Genomic DNA, 18,581 nt, shown 5'->3' with positions numbered 1-18,581 from the left:
TATACCACCACTAGGGAAAATACAAATTCTTCATAGACATTCGGAGTAATTAAGCCCCCCTGGCCTCACCTTTTAACTGAGTGCCAGCTGACATGCAGCGAATGAAGGGGCCAGACACTCTGCATTAGCTTTAATATTCCCCTGGAAAGATCTGGTTTTCTGTGGTTTGCCTTTACTTTAAGATTATTTTTGAAGGGAGTGTAAATGGTGCCAGTTGTATTTATGTTTGTCCTTTCAGCATGGCAGTGCAACGAACTTAATACAAAAATAAATAAAGAATGTCATCTACCTTATTTCTGTGAACTGCTTATGAATTTGAATGGTTCTGGGAGAGCTTTGACCTCCGGCAAGGCGTATTGCACAATCACATACTCCCTGGATTGAAAACATACCAGCCTAGATGGTGGAAATTATTGTATTGGTTTTATAAATCTATGTTTTCACAAATGAAAATATCTGTAACCTTCTTATGGTCTTTTTATTTTATTTTACTACATCGTAAAATGTATTTTTAAAACTTACATGTAATGTATTTGTATCTGCACAAATAAGTCAAACAAATCAATCATCGCAGGATGTAGACTTTGGTTTTATTTGCACTATTGTTGTTTAGTCAGGCAGTAATATGACAGCAGATAGGACCCTGTCAGTGGCATCCAATATTTACCCACACACAGTTGACCCTCAGGGTCCTGTGTATCTGGTTATCTTCCAACGTTCATTTAGGCCTTTCAGTAGTCACTTATAAACCCAACAAACGTTAGAATGGTCATATATTTTACTTACAGGTTGCTGTTTGCATACTTTTTATTGCCTGGAATCTTACTTGGGGATTTAGCTTTCCGATGTCCGAGTTGTACTGCGGAGCAACTTGCTTCATGTCCCGAAGTCACAGCTGCATGCACAGAGATAGTGAGGGAGCCGGGCTGTGGCTGCTGTCCAGTGTGTGGCAAGCTGGAGGGGGACCTCTGTGGGGTCTATACCACAAGATGTTCCACTTGGCTGAGGTGCTATCCCAGTGCAGACTCTGAAACACCTTTGGAACACCTCATTGACGGTTTAGGACAATGTGGACAAAAAGTAGACATGGATGAAACAAGTCTGTACCACCAGGCTAAAAATGGTACGTATTTATTTTGTTTTAAGTTGTAAAAACTGCAGTACTCAATAATTGTTACATTAACAATGGATTAAATAATTTAGCACAAACTTCTATTTTGACTCTACAGCTCCAGTCTACAGCATTTTAGCCTGTTTCAGTTCATTTACAGTAGTTTACACAGCCTCCCTAACTGTTTTGGTTAAGTCTCCGATCCAACCACTGAATGCTATCATCAAAGCTAACGAGTAAAACATTCTCATAGTTCTTGAAAGTAGTTATTGTGTTTGCAACATAATAACTACTTGTTCTAAGAACACTTTTTTGAGGGACTATTTTTAAGCTTTCAATTCAGAATACTCTTCCAGTTGATTCCAAATTGATTTAAGTATACAGTGATTTGTCTGACAAATATGCCAAAGCAGCAACCAGTTACTTGTATTTCTTTTTTAAATGTGTTAACCTGTGAGGAGAAACAACACAAACAACAGCTAGTAATAAACACAAATCATAGCCAAATCACTGAAATTGGAAAAAAGTACTTCCATTATAGATGTTTTTTTTGTAACATTGGTAAATGGAACTGAGTTGTTTATTTATTATCATAATATTAAAAAGCTCTACGCTGTTTTAAATTACTCCAAAGTTATCTAGAGTGGTACAGAAATGAGTTAGGGTTTTAGGACTAAAGTAGATGGGTGTTTGAATTGGTTTTATGGTTAGTAGCCTAACAAACTTCCACCACAAAATATGTCAGTAAATACCCTACTTATGAATTGATTAACTTTATTTGTCTTACAGACGATGATTGCTAACAATTGGCTAAATGAAAACACTTATTGTCGTCATGCCAACATGAGTCCGCCTAGTTACGTTGTTGAAGTAAAGTCATGTAACCAGGATGTAGTTTGTATACTTCCGTTTGTACCTCTGTCAATTGCATTATGTTTATCCTGCTGAAAAAAGTGTGTAAGTATTTTACGTTTATTTGCCAGAGCTTATTTTCTGCAATACTCCAAAGTCCAATGGATTAACCATTTGCTTTTTGACAAGGAACCAGTTGATCAACTACCTTGTCGACCTACACAAATACTTAATCTTTGAACCACTCTTTTGGTGGTGCGAATACAAAAACAAAAAAGCCCTTCTGTCATTTCTCAGGGTGCTTCCAAGTTTGCAATTCCTCTAGAAGAGTTTTGTCAATACCGAATGATCATAGCATACTTTAAGATGCTGTATTTTCAGCTTGTTGTACTGTTTTAGGTAGGGTAAGTAAATCAATGAATGCGGCTTAAGGTCTGTTAGTTGGTTGTAAAAAGAAAGTTGGGTGCAGTAATCCAGAGCTCTTCATTAACGTTTAGTTATAACATGCATAATGATATGACAATGATATGACATGCATAATACAGTGCCTCACAATTTATTATACTCTTTCCAGTGCAACAGTAGACTTTGGAGGCATATTATACGTTTCAAACTTACATCTACTCATATGCTTAAGAACATAATATGTTTTTCTAACCAAGATCAGTTTGCAAGTAGTACGTCATTGTGGTTTTTCATAGGATCCTGTGTCTAAATGGGAAATTAGAGAAAACTCTAAATAATATGTAGCAAAGAGATTAAAATCAGATTTCAACTCAAAACTAGTAATCACTGTCAGGTTCTGTTAGACCAAAATAAACAATGAAACTGGTTTCAATTAGCTTATACGATGCTTAAATCCTTTGATGAAATCACACCAAAGGTTTAAGTAAGCAAAATACTCACATCCTGTTGCTTTACTTTGGGAATTACAACAATTGATACATTCTCAGACATGTCTCATGTTTCTGGTAAATGTTACTTTATTAGGAGCATAATTCATGTATTATGATACAGTACTCTATTAAAAAGCCTCCAAGTATTCATCACGGAATGTCACACATTTAATATTCTGCATGTGTACAAGCATTACTAAGCAAGCTAGTTTTGACTTAATCATCAAACCTTGGCATGATATTGAATCAGTTACCTTAAAATAAAGTCAAAGAGGCTGTACATTGACTCAACACAACATTTACCGCAAGAAAAAAAATGGAAAATGTCAGTAAAACCACATCAAACGTATCTGAAGTCCTGCGTGGACATAGACATGTTGTGATTTGTTCTCCCACATTAAAGTCATTAAGGACAAAAGTTCACTATTGATTCCTGAAAATGAATGTTGACATATGCTGTATGTTTGGAAGGCAGTGACAGGCCCACATCTGTGAGTGCAAATAAACAGTACCCCGTGCATGCACCCGTACATATCCTCAAAGCTCTCCTATTGGGAGTCTTTTTTTATAGGATGTTGTAGCTGATATTTTATGTAAGCAATGTAATACACATTTAAAGAAACAGATTGCATTGTATATTGTATTTTGGAACTGGTAACATGCTGTTAATATTGAAGACATACACCATAGATATCTTTCAGAATGTATTCCATGATAAATTGTATTGGTCGCTCACATAAGATTTGGTTATCGGATTTGATAAAAAACAAGTCCTGCTTCACAATGGATACCGGTTCAATAGGGATGTACATTTTGCTCAAGTCCACTGTGTTCAATTAAAATGAAAATGGCAAATGATGATGTAAAATCAGAGTAAAGTTTGTATTAGGGAGTTATAAAAAGTTATATTACAGGGCTTTTCTTTTCACAAAACTGTGTCTCAGGGCTTCTTAACATTGATGAAACTATTAATGTTCCATACTCACTTAACGGGAAGAAACTCAGCTAACTGACGATACGAACCATTTTTACCGAAACAAAACACAAGTCTCACAAGAAGCGTCTAAAATGCTATCGCACTTAGCACCGAACTCACGGCTTAAATACCCTTATTACTTATCGTATCTGCACAAACAAGATATTGATTAGCAAGCTGAGATTCCACAGATTCCAGAAATATTAGTATCATCACTGAGCGATCCAAACTCGCGACAGGGAAAGCGAAAACAGACATCACAACACGTAGCTTCACGGAGGAAGCTTCTTACCTTAGCTGTTGTTCTGATCAAAAGTTGTGTTCAATGGCATTAAAACGATAGAAACGCTGCTGAATGTTAATCCAATGGTTAATCCAATGTGTCTGTGTCTTTGAAATGATTACTGATAATCCATCTTCATATTTACTAGTTTGAACCTAGGTTTCAGTTTTCAATTGTCAGAGCATAACATAGCTTTCGACTTGATGCGCATAACTCTCACTCCTCGATGGTAATGTGTGTGTGTATGTGGAACTTCACCTTCGATTCTATTGGCTCTAACGGTTCAAAAGAGGTGTCAATCACCAAAATCGACCAATGGGTTCCAGAGAAACGGCAAATCCACCCAAAGGTGTTTTTTTTGTTGCTAAACCTCTCTAAAATGGTCACATGTCACTTGTTTTGCATCAATCTTGATACAGGGTACTTATTATATGTTATAGTTTGGATTCCTAAAGCTTTTTGTCTACTATCCCATCATTCAAGGGTGGTTTTCACTATAAGTAATTTTTTTCTTTTGGATGGACACTATAATTTACATTTGTTTTACTATGTTCAATCTGAATTTACTTTGAAATTAAACAATTCTATATTGATTCTGACTTTTCTACATCCAACTCACAGGTTTATCATTACTTTGAGAAAAAATATTATTAATTTATCCCTTTTAGAAGGGAAGTTATGGTAATTTGTTCTGGGAATGTCATTTTCATTTCATTTCATTTTCAGACCTGCAGGCCTGAAAAACAGGCTTGGGGCTTAAGAGGTTAACTGATGTGGGTATTGCAAACACACACAAAGACAAATGTAAGAGAAAGAGTTAACATTTATTTAGGTTTAATGTGCTTGGTATAAGCATTTTTTTTTCTCAAACATTTGAGAAACATTTTTCACAATTTTTTTCAATTATTGGTGACTTCAACAGTCACATTAAAACAGTTACTAAATCAGCCTACTATCACCTAAAGAACATATCTAGGATTAAAAGACTAATGTCACAGCAGGATTTGGAAAAACGTGTCCATGCTTTTATCTTCAGTAGACTCGACTACTGCAATGGTGTCTTCACAGGTCTCACTAAAAAATCTATTAGAAAGCTGCAGCTGATTCAGAACGCCGCTGCTCGAGTCCTCACTAACACTAAGAAAGTGGATCACATCACTCCTGTTCTGAAGTCTTTACACTGGCTTCCTGTGTGTCAAAGAATATATTTCAAATATACTGCTGCTGGTTTGTAAAGCTTTGAATGGTTTAGGCCCAAAATACATTTCTGACCTACTGCTAAATTATGAACCATCCAGATCTCTCAGGTCTTCAGGGACTGGTCAGCTTTCTGTCCCCATTGTCAGAACTAAACATGGAGAAGCAGCGTTCAGTTATTATGCTCCAAATATCTGGAACAAACTCCCAGAAACCTGCAGGTCCACTGCAAATCTTACTACTTTTAAATCCAGGCTGAAGACTTATCTTTTTGTCGCTGCTTTTAATTGAACTATTCATATCTTAGACTCCACTGTAACTTGTATCCATGTATTTTTTCTTTTAATATTTATTTTATTAGCTTTTCCTTTTAATGACTGATTTTAAATGCCATTTTCTTAATGTCTTTCATTTTTTGTAAAGCACTTTGAATTGCCTTGTGTTGAAAAGTGCTATATAAATAAACTTGCCTTGCCTTCAAATTATATCAAAAAAAGGTTAGAAATGCTGCCCTGCAATACATACATAAAATAATGTATTACGTGCTAAATAATTAGTAAAATTCCGTGTGACTTTAATTGGTCGTGACTTGAACAATATCTATGGAAGCAAACAAGAAAATAATTACTTTGAAAATCATGTATCTGAATTTTTTTTTGCTCCAAATTGACCTATGTGAAATAAAAATCTGAAATATCTTGATACACAATTTCAAAAGCTGAATTTCAATGTATTTTTTTCAGTGTTCACGAATTCAGATCTAAAAATTCAAGTAAAAAAAAATTTGAATGGTCAAATTCGGTACTTAAAATTCGATGTCAAACATTTCCCAGACAGGATAAGCAATCGAGCCTGAATGCAATCGAACCGACTTCTGGCCTATTAGAGCCAAGCGGCGAACTCCGGGGCAGTGCCGTGAGCCCAATGCTGCAAACTGTAGGTGATGGATGCAGATGGGAGCAATTCCTATGTTAAAATGTCCAACTTAACATCAGAAAATGAACATGTTTCTAGCCTGGATCCAAAAAAACATTCTGTATTCCCCCTTCATGACAACGGGACTGCTGCTCCTAGCTCCTCTGTCTCTCTGCTAGCTCCGTTAGCTCCATTAGCTCCATGATGCTACAGGGGCTCAGCCAAGCCCCCAGGAAGTGCGCCGGACTCTGAGGAAAATATTCGTTGTGGCCAAATGGCGGTACTACACTTCTGTATCAGTCGCCGGGCCCGGAAAGACTTTTTCCCATTGACTTACATTGGGAAAGAGACGGGCAGGGTTTCCCACACATAGACTTTACTTGGGCGGGCCGCCCAGGTATATTAACGGCCGCCAAACTATAATTCGCGAGCCATTTAGGTTTAATTTGTTGTAATCTGTCCGCGAGCGCGACGGCATCTGCGATCCCTCGCTCCCTCGTAGGCAGAAATGTACTTTAGGGTGGGCCTGTAAAAAATAGGGTGGGCCAGATTTGTCTTCTGCGCATCAGAAGCTAACAACAATCCCCGCCGGTACCGGTGGAAGATTACTTTTAGAATACTTTTGGATTACTTTCTTTTTCCATAACAGATGAGTATGTTTTGGTGAACAGGAGACACGTATTTTACTGTTTTAATGGCTTATCAAGAGCTCAAACACAACATCTTGGTGTCATTCTGGACAGCTCTCTCATCTGCACCCACAGAAAAAACATCACCCGGACTGCATTAAAACCTTTCCTTAGAATATGTTATGAATTGTAAGGTGTCCTTGGATGCTTTGAAAGGCGCCGCTAAATAGAATGAATTATCATTATTATTATTATTATTATTATTATCTGAAACGATGTAATAACTTTTAAAACTGTTTCCAGTCACTTGCCCCATGCATTCAGCAGCAGCAGGCCATTCACTTAGATTTGATCCCGTTATAAATGTCATCATTTCGACAATAAAGAAATGCTACATAAACGTTATCTTGCACATTTTATCTAACCATCTTCGTTTCTAACTTTCAATATATTTTGAAAGAGATCTCTCTCATCTGCGTGCGGGGGCGGGGCCTCACAGACACCCTGCATCTCTCTCGCTCACAGACATGCTGCAGCGCCGTGCAGTGTGCACACATTTCTGCCGGTAATGAATATTACATTTTGTGAGGAAACTTTTCCACCAATAATTCCAATAAGTATTCCAAAATGTATTCACTTCAGGTTTACGAAAGTAACTGTAATCAGATTACTCGTTTTTCAAATGTAACGCCAGCTGAATACACTTGATTTGTGTATGCTGACTACATAACGTCGTTACATGTATTCCGTTACAACCAAACCCTGTGTATATCTCTCCGGACTGTCCACCAGCAGATGAAAAACACCCACCTCTCCGCCTCTTCCCAGGGACGAGGGAACCGTGCGGCAGAGTTTCCGTTAACATTTTGTTTTCTTCTGACAGCCCAGCAGCAGGAGAGGTGGGGAGAGGGAGGCGGGGCTATTTCATCGTTATCAGAAAATTATCTTATAGATTGCTGCTAGATGAGGGCACGGTACGGTTTATTTAATTTTAAAGATGCGCAACAAGCAAAATCTCCAGGTGCTCCTTTGCGAACCAGGTACACAAAGTGATGTGCACTCCTGCTAATAACGTTATTCTGAGAGTTATTTTCCTCGGCATTATGAACGCGGATCTAACCCACGGGACCGCGCCGCCCGGCACGTTCATGTTACGTTTTCAGTACCACATGAGTTTTACCTTTACCCATGGATGCACAATAAGAACGGATTATATGATTATATGAATACTTTCGTTACGTTTCGCCCTCTCAAAAGTTGGGCCATTTTGTTTTCATGCGCCAATGAGCAACTCTCATAGGAATGAACGAGGCCCCGCCTCCCACGCTATATCCAGTTTTCATTCATAACACTCCGTTCGATGTCTCACTATGGGATGCGCCTCATCGCGGAGCAAACAGAAGCATCAATCTCATTACGCCAATCCTGATTGGCCGGTGATTCTTGACGTCAACGTCAGGGGAAATCACCCCCTATAAGTAGCCTGCGCCACGACGCATGCGTCATTCAAACACCTCTTCTCTCTTCAGAGCACATCTCGAACGGTAGCCGGGCTAGCTTAACAGTCCACAGACTGAACCCAAAGCTAATGTTCGGTCGACGGGCGTTAGCCGGCTACCCGATTCTCTCACAGAAGAGTATTATAGTCAACCTCGCCGTTCTTCCTCTGGAGTAAGGTAAGGTTTTGACTTCAAGTTAGCAACACACCAGTTGCTAACTTGTGTTTTTTTCCCTCACTACCGACACCACGGTAGCGAGGACACTTTTTTCTTCTCTCTTCCACGGAGGAGAAAAGGATTACAGGAATATTACCATACCAGGTAATATCCTTGAGAGAAAAAGACCCACGCTGTCCTTTTTTCCCCCGGATTAAAGACAGATCGGTAAACATTTTTTTCTCGAACGTACCTGTCATGAGCGGACCCTCTCCACGCCTCACGGCGAACGAGATGGATGCCTCTCCCCCTCACACCAGAGGAGTCAGGAACTCGGCGGCTCGGCGCTGCGGTTGCGGGTTGAAAGTGTCAGGCACAGACTCACACCAGATCTGTTCGTCCTGCCTCGGGCTGGAACACGCCCAGGAGGCCATCGACAACCCCGGGGCCCCACGCTATACCAAGCTGGGGCTCCCGACTGGACTTCACCATGGTTTCACCCGCGGAAGATGTCCTGGAGTTAGACTACATGGAGGACGAAGAGTACACCTCTGAGTTCCTCCTGTCTGACTCGGATGAGCAAGAAGACGACGTCTTCGTGTCACCAGCTCAGGCTGCAAAGCCGGGAGCGATGGCTGCTCTCTCGGCGATAGCACATCAGCTTCGCCCTGTCTCAGTATGGACCTACAAGCCGTGTGTCAGCGCGCTGTGGCCAGACTAGACAAGTTGGCCGAGAAAGTCTCCGGTTCCGGCTGCAGCTCAGGCTCAGCCAACCCAGAATTTCGGCCAGCAGTCGAGGAAGAAGAAGCGAGCGGCGTGACAGCCCCTCCTTCTCCCCTCCGTGAATGTGTTCCAGCCGCCTCGAGAGATGCCTAAACGCCATCCTCAAGTCCGCACAAACACATGTCACACGTTGGTTGATTCCTCTGTCATTAAACATTTGCCGCTGACGCATCCAGGCCGAGGGCGCAGCTCAAAAAAATGAATAGAAAATCAATAAAACCAATTTTCTCCCCTTTTGAGAGCAGCAACGGCATCTCTCAAAAGGCGGATTATTGACGGGTCTGTGAAGGCACCACCGCCACGCGCAGTGCCGGCTGGAGCTGTAAGCGTGACATCTCAGCTGGCTCTAAGGAGCATGCAGCAGGAGATACTCACGACACCCAAGCTGCCTCGAACTCTGCTCGGTTTAAAACACCGAAGACGCAGAGGTCGCAGCCCATCCCGAGTCCCCAGCCCAGGCTGGAGACGAGGGCAAGTTGGCCGAGAAAATCTCCGGTTTCGGCTGCAGCTCAGGCTCAGCCAACCCAGAATTTCGGCCAGCAGTCGAGGAAGAAGAAGCGAGCGGCGTGACAGCCCCTCCTTCTCCCCTCCGTGAATGTGTTCCCGCCGCCTCGAGAGATGCCTCAACGTCATCCTCAAGTCCGCATAAAACACATGTCACATCTTTCTGTCTGAATAAACCATTTTCCGCTGACGCATCCAGGCTCCGGCCAAGGGCGTAGCTCAAAAAAATTAAAAGAAAGACAAACAGTCCGTTAACCATAAATCCCCTTCTGAGAGCAGCTACGGCCTCTCTCAAAAGGCGGATAATAAACGGGTCTGTGAAGGCACCACCGCCACGCGCATGCGCAGTGCCGGTTGGGGCTTTAAGGGCACTACCGCCACGTGCGTACGCAGTGCCGGCTAGAGCTGTAAAGAACGGCCCGTCAATCCTTCCCCTTTCAAGAGCAGCTACGGCACCTCTCAAAGGACGGATTATTGACGGGTCCGTGAAGCCACCGCCACACACATGCGCAGTGCCGGCCAGGGCTTTAAGGGCACCACCGGCACGCGCAGGTGCAGTGCCGACTGGAGCCGTGAGGGCACCACCGGCACACACATGCGCAGTACCGGCTGGAGCTGTAAAGGCACCTCCGTCACGCACATGCGCAGTGCCGGTCGGAGCCATAAGAGTGACATCCCAGCTGGCTCTAAGGAGCATACAGCAGGAGATACTCACGATGTCTGCCTGGGCTTCTCAAAACAGTTATAATTTATCTGTTTTCACAAACCCAGAGAGAGTCAACCCACATTCTGGAGAGAGAGGTTCTCTCTCTCCTAGAAAGAAGGGTTTTATCTATAAAGCCCACCGGACGGAGTCAGATTACGGAGGAAAATGTCCTCGTAAAGCACCCGCTCAACATGGGCCTCATAATAAAACTAAACCCCGAACGCCACGGCTTACGGAGAGTTTTGGTGATTATGAAATGCGTAGTGGCACTACACCCGACTTTTCCAGTGCGGGACGCGCCTACGGGTGCAGTCCTTTCACGGAAGGTGGTCACCACGGACGCAGATCAGACGGGCTGACAGGGGACTTATGAGGGTCGCCCGGTGAGAGGTCTCTAGAACAGAGACTTCCAGCGGGCACGCGTAAATTACCCGGAGCTTTTAGCGGTGTTCCCCACCCAAAAATGCTTCCTGCCTTCTCTCAGAGGACTTCATGTCCCCGTGAGGATAGACAACACGATATTGTGTATGAACCGCCAGGGGAGATTGCGTTGTCTCCAGTCACACACACTGGCACACAAACTGATCCCTTGGAGCGGCAGACGTCTCCTCTCTCTGAGAACGACACAGGTACCGGGAGTTATGCACCTAGGGACAGAATTACTGTCAAAGGGTGCACCACTCTATGCAGACTGGACTCCTCATCCAAGGATCGGGAGTCCGCTGTGGGTGCGTTACGGCGGAGCCGCGTTAAGTCTGTTCGCAAGGGGAGAAAATGCTCAATGACAGCTGTTCTCTTTAATGCACGATTTAAACACACCGTTAGGCGGGGACGCACTCGTACACGATTGACCTCCGGGTCCTCTGTACACGTTCCCACCCCTGGTTCTGTTCCCCTTAACTCCGGCCAGAGTGAAAGAGCAACGCCACACACTTACTCTGATGTTTCCACCCTAGCCCGCAATGTACGGGCTGGCGGGGATATATCAGCTGTTGTGCGGGCAGCCGTGGCAGCCCCCACCACGCAGGGACAGATTGTCTCAGGCGGGGAGGGCGATCCTTCACCCACGCCCAGAGCACGGGGCACTATGGGCCTGACCCGTGAGTGGTACAATCTGAATACAGTGGGACTCCCTCAGAAGGTGATAAACACTATTCAGAGTGCGAGAGCTTCCTCCACCAGGTCTCTTTACGACTGTAAGTGGAGGGTGTTTGAGGAGTGGTGCCTTCAAGAAGGACACATCTCTTTTTAATGTCCTGTCGGGGTGATTTTATCATTCCTACAGGACTTGATCGATAAACACAGAGCTTTTTCCACGATCAAGGTGTACCTGGCTGCTATTGCTGCATGCCATGTGGGCTTTGAGGGTAAGACGGCTAGCCAACATCCTTTGGTTTGCCGTTTTATGAAGGGAGCGCGCAGGCTCCTCCCTGTCTCCAGGTCGCTGGTGCCCTTATGGGACCTGGCAGTGGTTTTGAATGGGCTCAAAATGACCCCATTTGAACCCCTGGAGGGAGCTGACATGAAACATCTGTAACTCAAGACAGTGCTGTTACTGGCCCTGGCATCTGCTAAACGGGTCAGTGATATCCATGCACTGTCTGTACATCCCTCATGCACTCAGTTCGCCCCAGGGCAAACGAGAGTGTTGTTGAAACCCAACCCTGCCTTTACACCAAAGGTGGTTGGTTCGTGTACCCCGATTGACATTAAGGCATTTCCTCCGCAGCTGGTTTCCTCCGGGGAGCAGCAGCAGGATCTATTGTGTCCAGTCCGGGCTTTACACACATATATGGACGGATCAAAAGAGCTTCGTCTTAATGACCAACTCTTCGTGTCCTTGGCTAAACCTCACAAGGGTAAGCCTGTTACTAAGCAACGACTATCCCACTGGATCGTGGAGGCGATTGCTTTGGCCTATACGAGTCAGAATCTGCAAGCACCTTTGGGTCTGCGGGCTCACTCGACTCGGGGCCTGGCTACATCCTGGGCTTTGTTCAAGGGTGTTTCCATCCAGGATATCTGTGCGGCGGAAAGCTGGTCTTCGCCACTCACTTTTGTCCGCTTTTACAGGCTGGACGTCTCCGCTCCAAGCGTGGCCCGAGCAGTGCTGGGCACCTTGTTGAGTCGGGACTCCACCTGTTAAATTCTGGTTGATCGGTGATCTTCGAGATAAGCTCGTCTGGCAATATGGGAGCTACAATATCCCATAGTGAGACATCGAACGGAGTGTTATGAATGAGAACTATAGGTTACTTACGTAACCCCAGTTGTCAGAGTAACATGAAGTGAGATGTCTCACCAGACGGCCCTCCTTGCTATGGTGAAGCGAGAAGAGGTGCTTATTTTGAATGACGCATGCGTCGTGGCGCAGGCTACTTATAGGGGGTGATTTCCCCTGACGTTGATGTCAAGAATCACCGGCCAATCAGGATTGGCGTAATGAGATTGATGCTTCTGTTTGCTCCGCGATGAGGCGCATCCCATAGTGAGACATCTCACTTCATGTTACTCTGGGGTTACGTAAGTAACCTATAGTTCTTATTATACATCCATGGGCTCAGCTCATCCGGAGAACACTACTTGAACTCGGCCGTGTTTGTTGTGTTGGTTCCTGGTGGACTATTCGTCATGCAAATATAGGATTTATCTGTGGTTAGAACAGACCGTCCATGAATGCAGTTTCTTCGGTAAGTCAACCCTGCGTACTTTATGTTATGTTACTGGTGTTTTTATTCAGCTAACATTAATGAATGTTTAGAGTTGGGTTAGCATTTAAGCAATCAGTAGCTACATCTGTGCTAACGATGCTATACATAGCATCCAAGTTAAAACGTAATAGAGAAGTGTAAAACATTAATGGATGCCAAAAGGCTTCTGTGTGAGGTTGGTAAAATAAGGTCATCCTTGTACGTTAGCTAGTTAGGTTACTGTATGCATTGTTAAGGTTAATTTCAATTCGCTATGCTCTACTATAGCATAACATATAGACTATAGCTAATAATTGCAGCTAACAGCCTATCTGAACAGCGAACCCACACATTGTTGTTTTTATTCATATTATTACCAATGCCTCTTTTCATTTTATTATCCTCAAACTTGAGAAACAGCCTTATCGTGGCTATAGAACGGAACATGTAACTTAATGCCTGCATTTAAGGACGATGAATAGCGTCGTCAATGCTTTAGTGACAAGGAAATTATTTGTTTAAATATTAGATATGACGTTATCTGTGACTTCAGTGAAAATGGCATTGCATCGTTGAATAGGTTTGTGTCTTACCCTTACGTGTGTGATACATATGAATATGGCATATGAAAACAAATTAATTTGACTGACTCATGAAAAACTCATCCAAAGTAACAGTAAAATAAAAAGGACCTACACAATAATACACAATCAAACTGATACGATACAGTATAAGGACTGTGATATCCAGCAATTTCTTAAGTATAACAATAAGATTATGACCTGTTTTTAAAAGAAGATAAAAAGTTGTTTGCATGTAAAGAAGTCTGTAACCCACGCATGTAACTTTACAGCTGTTTGTTCAAAGTGCTCTTGAGGTGATCCAGACAGGCTGGACCAGAGGAGGAGAGACAGATCTGGACTCCTCACAGCAGAGAACTTCAGCACGGATTCCAAGGTACATATACCTTTTTCATAATTTACAAAGAATGCATAAAGTTAGTGGTTTAAAAAAATAAAGTAATGACTCTAATACACTGATATACATGCCATTAAACATGACTAAATACTAGATCTACACATCAGTGATGTTGAGTGTACTGTACTTTCTTAGCTAAAGGTTACATTTTACCAAGCAATATAACATTTTTGTTCAACTTTCACATTTCAATGTATTTAAGGCAAATATTATTTAACATAGTGAGAACTGCGACCCTTTGTCACTATATATTGACTATAAAAAACGTTAAAAGTGATTCTTTTAGTGATATAACCGAACATAGCAAGCTTCAAACTGAGTTTTGATAACAGTTAAATATTATTTGAATAATACATTTATTTCAATGTTGATGGATTTAGAACGGTTTATTCATAACCTGATTATCTTTGTAGTACTCTGTTGGATTTAAAAAAACTCATTATATTTATAGCCCCTGAACAAACAAACACACCTCCTTCTTAAATAGCATACTCTGCAATAATATGTTTTATGTTTCTTAATATTTCTGTTAGGAAAGGACATGCCTGAGAGACAGGACTGCTTCACCATTTTCTCTTTTTCCGAGGCTCCAGAACATCCAAGAGGGAAATCAAAAGCTGATGTCATGAGATTTAAGACCAGTACAGGACATTCTCACAGGGGTTCCCAAACTTTGCCATGCCAAGGACCCCCATATAGCATTATCCTCTGGCGGGGACCCTCCTGTTGTTTTTTTAAATGATGTGTACAAGTGCCTCCCGATGGAACATGCAGTGTGTTGCCACTACATTTGGGGCCTTCTGCCTGATCGAAGCTGTCACTCCGCTTTCTTTGCCTGTCATAGTCCCACTGCCCCATCTGAACACACACCCACACAACGAGACCAGTCAAGTCCGTTTGAGATGATGTACTCATCTAAAACTTGGAAAATGTCTCTTCATGAAATATTATTTTGCAAAATAATATTTCCTCAACAAAGTTGTCTTCTGAAATAAATCTGATGTATGCAAGCAATTCTGCGACATTTGCTACATCCGTGCTCTCATCCAGCTGCAGAGCGAAACATTCGCTAGCTCTCACATGCTCCAAAAGCTGAGCAGATTTTCACTCGCAGTAGTGGCAGCTCGATTCTGATTGGCTTGAAGGGCGGCCGTATGATTCAAAAACAAAAAATATGAAAAGATTGGCATCAAAGGACACATAGATTGATAGATATGCAGTTATTAATAACATTAAAAAAAGTCAAACATAAAAAAAAACCCCTGTTTCCCTCAAACTTTGAGTGACCCCCACTTTGATAAACACTGCACTAAGAGACACTTATATTGTAACACAAAGACCTGCACGCTGAATAGTTTTGTCGTCTAACAGGAACTTAATGTTTGTGTTGTGTTGTGTTTTACGTTGCAACTCAGAGACCGTGTGATTATTGTCAGGCCTATAAAGTTTGGCAAACAAAAGAAGTCAGCTCATCAAATGCATTCGCCTCACTTTATGAGCTTCACAATACTTGTGCCTTGTACCGCAGAGTTTGCAACGTCACAAATAAATTGTGCCAATCAGATGCAGGGGCGGACTGGCCATTGGGAATACCGGGAGTTTTAGCCAGCGTAATAGATGCTTTGGACAATAAGAAATATAAAGTTAACTGTTGAGTTGCTCAGTTTTTTTAGATTGACAATGCTATTACTGTGTTACAAATATCTCACATCTGAGGGTTTAATAAAAAAGAAAAGAAAAAAAGAGGCACCCTAAAATAAAGATTGGTCTTTCAATAAATTGTTTTTGATTTTGTCTTTGTAATTGTTTGTCTAAAGTCAAGTAGCTAGAACTGGTACTTATGGTTTGAATGATACAGTCTGGTTAAAATGTTTGGAGGCATCACAGGTAAGAGCACCATTTGTTATGTTCCATCCACAACAAATGCACACAGATTGATGTGTGTGTATTTATGTATCTACTATTTCTTGAATCATTACTGTCATTCCAAAACAAGAGATTTTGTTTTAGTAACATGTTTTTAAAACATTATCTCTTTTCCACTACACTATCTTGAATATTTTAGTTTTTACATCACTACATTTATCTAACAGCACTAACATTGTAAAGGTGTCACTTCGGACGTAATTATGACAGCATGTCCTACTATTTTGAGTTTGAACAAACCAGACCTTCATCTATTAATGTAGAAAAATAATCAGCACATTAAACCATTATGAAAGTAATCATTAGTTAGCTCATTGTTCAACATGAGCTCCAACTACAACAGTTAAGTCAACTCTTGCATGGGTAATAATAATAATAATAATAATACAACTTGTGTCTACTTGAAATACTTTAACAACACTTTCCTGATTATACTAGCATACTTTTACTAAAGTAACATTAACATGTTTAAATGCAAGGCTTTTGTAAGAGAGTATAGTGTAGCATGGTCTACTTTTAGTAAGTAATTATCTGAAAACTACATTCACCATGATTACTTCTAACAACTTATGGATGTTCTTACACCCCCTTTAACCAAGTCAATTCGACTTATCTAACCGAAGTGAAATGTTATGTAACGTTACTTTGAAAATCGTCAGACGGTATCATTCACTGCACCCCCCCTGAATTTGACAATTCAAATTTGTTTAACTTGAATTTTTAGATCTGAATTTGTGAACACTGAAAGAAATACATTGAAATTCAGCTTTTGAAATTGCGTATCAAGATATTTCAGATTTTTAAAAGTAATTATTTTCAATGCAAACAATTCGGTGTCTGATAAAATTCAAATCATTCTTTCTCTTGTTTGCTTCCATATTATCGGAGCTCTCTGCTGTGATTTACTGGCTTTGGTGTTCAAGCCGGTTAGAACAGGGTTGCCAACTTTGGGTACCTGGCTGGAGTGAGATTTTGATATCATGGGTTTAATTACACATATGCGCACAAAATGACTGCTATCGTGTCAGCAGCGAGACCAAGAGCATATATATAGGATATATATACAATGTATACAAATACACAATATTGGACACAGACTATAAAGGACACAAAGTTTCATTCACTAATGAAAGTCAAACACATGTTTGTTTCCACTGTTTTATTGTGTGCCTGTCGCGATAAGCAATTAATTGACTTATCGTACGATAAATTAAAATGAACTCGTTAAATTGCCATTTACATGAGGATGTGACTAGCAGTTTGAAAGGATGTACTTCAATTATTATTATATATTATTATTATGTCAGTGGTCTAAATGGTCATACAACGGTGCCGACAATAATTTCCGGGAAAATGTATCCAACAAAATTAATTATTGTGAGAGTCCTATACATGAAACACAGACAAACAAACAAATCTACAGACTTACTCCAAACTGCCAAATATATTAATTAACACACTCTCACTCTAATATACTCTTTGACTCTATTTTGGCCTAGAACAATAAGCAGCAGACTTTTACTTTTTTATCATTTCTACTTGATGTTAGATCTGCGCATGCGCAATACGGTTCGGCAGTTGCGGCTCCAGAGTATTTTTGTTGGGTAGTCTATGGTAGGGCTAACCCAGCGCCATATAGACTATATGGCGCTGGGCTAACCCATACAGTGGTGGGGCTCAAGTCAGTATTTGCAATGTAATTACACACTCCCCTTGACAGTGAAACGCCACGCGTGAGGGTTAGATTATTTCCCTGTCTCAATCCAAATTGAAATGTATGAAATAAAAAGGCACATTTGTCCAATCCTGCAATTTCTCCACAAGTGAAAGAGTTGACATGCTGAAAACCCAACCCCTGCAGTGGGATCTGGGGGATTCTCCCCCAGGAGATTTTTTTAAATACTAACATAAAATACACATTCTGGTACTCTCTTGAGAGGAAAAAAGAAATCTATTACTACACGACATATTTAAAAAAAATGAATGCCATTTTAGTTTTGTGTTACTTTGTTCTGAAAGCTGAACCTGCTGCTCCTCACAGAGAGAAGAGGGAAGAGGCTGTGTGAATTACTTTACATTGTGGATAAGGGTGGATAGCCCCCATTGTTCTGTGTGTCAAGATGAAAGACAGCCCACACACCTATCAATCATCAACCCGTGGGGTCTTATTTCATTACGTGTTGATTTCTATCAACACGTAATGTTGTATCGATGTATATAGAGATGTACTACAGCAAAAGTATTCTCCGTGGGGACTTCCTGCAGCAACACCACGCTGTTATCTTGATTCTGATTGTCCAGGAGACATTATCAAAGATGTTCTATTGAGAAGACGATCACTACGTGACAAAAGTTTTCAAAACCGTTTCTAGTCTTCGGTATTCTTGTTTTTGGCGTCTTCTTCTTCTTTCGTATAACGTTATATGTCCAACTCGGTGTCGTGTAGCCATGCCCGCATCTCTGGTCCTAGGTCGAAGAGG

General features: G+C 41.5%; 1 protein-coding gene across 1 annotated transcript in view; it reads left to right on the top strand.

Annotated features, from left to right (window-relative positions):
• Positions 1-668: 668 nt before the first annotated feature.
• The window catches only part of LOC117466258 (insulin-like growth factor-binding protein 2-B), a 55,524-nt gene continuing 37,611 nt past the window's right edge, over positions 669-18,581 (top strand). The window contains exon 1 of the mRNA XM_034109405.1: positions 669-1,123. Within this exon, the coding sequence (XP_033965296.1) occupies positions 766-1,123 (358 nt within the window). The 5' untranslated portion in view covers positions 669-765. The remainder of the gene's footprint in view (positions 1,124-18,581) is intronic.

The sequence above is a fragment of the Pseudochaenichthys georgianus genome, chromosome 21 (assembly GCF_902827115.2).
Source record: "Pseudochaenichthys georgianus chromosome 21, fPseGeo1.2, whole genome shotgun sequence".
Taxonomy (NCBI): Eukaryota; Metazoa; Chordata; class Actinopteri; order Perciformes; family Channichthyidae; genus Pseudochaenichthys; species Pseudochaenichthys georgianus.
This window is presented reverse-complemented; position numbering and strand designations above follow the sequence as displayed.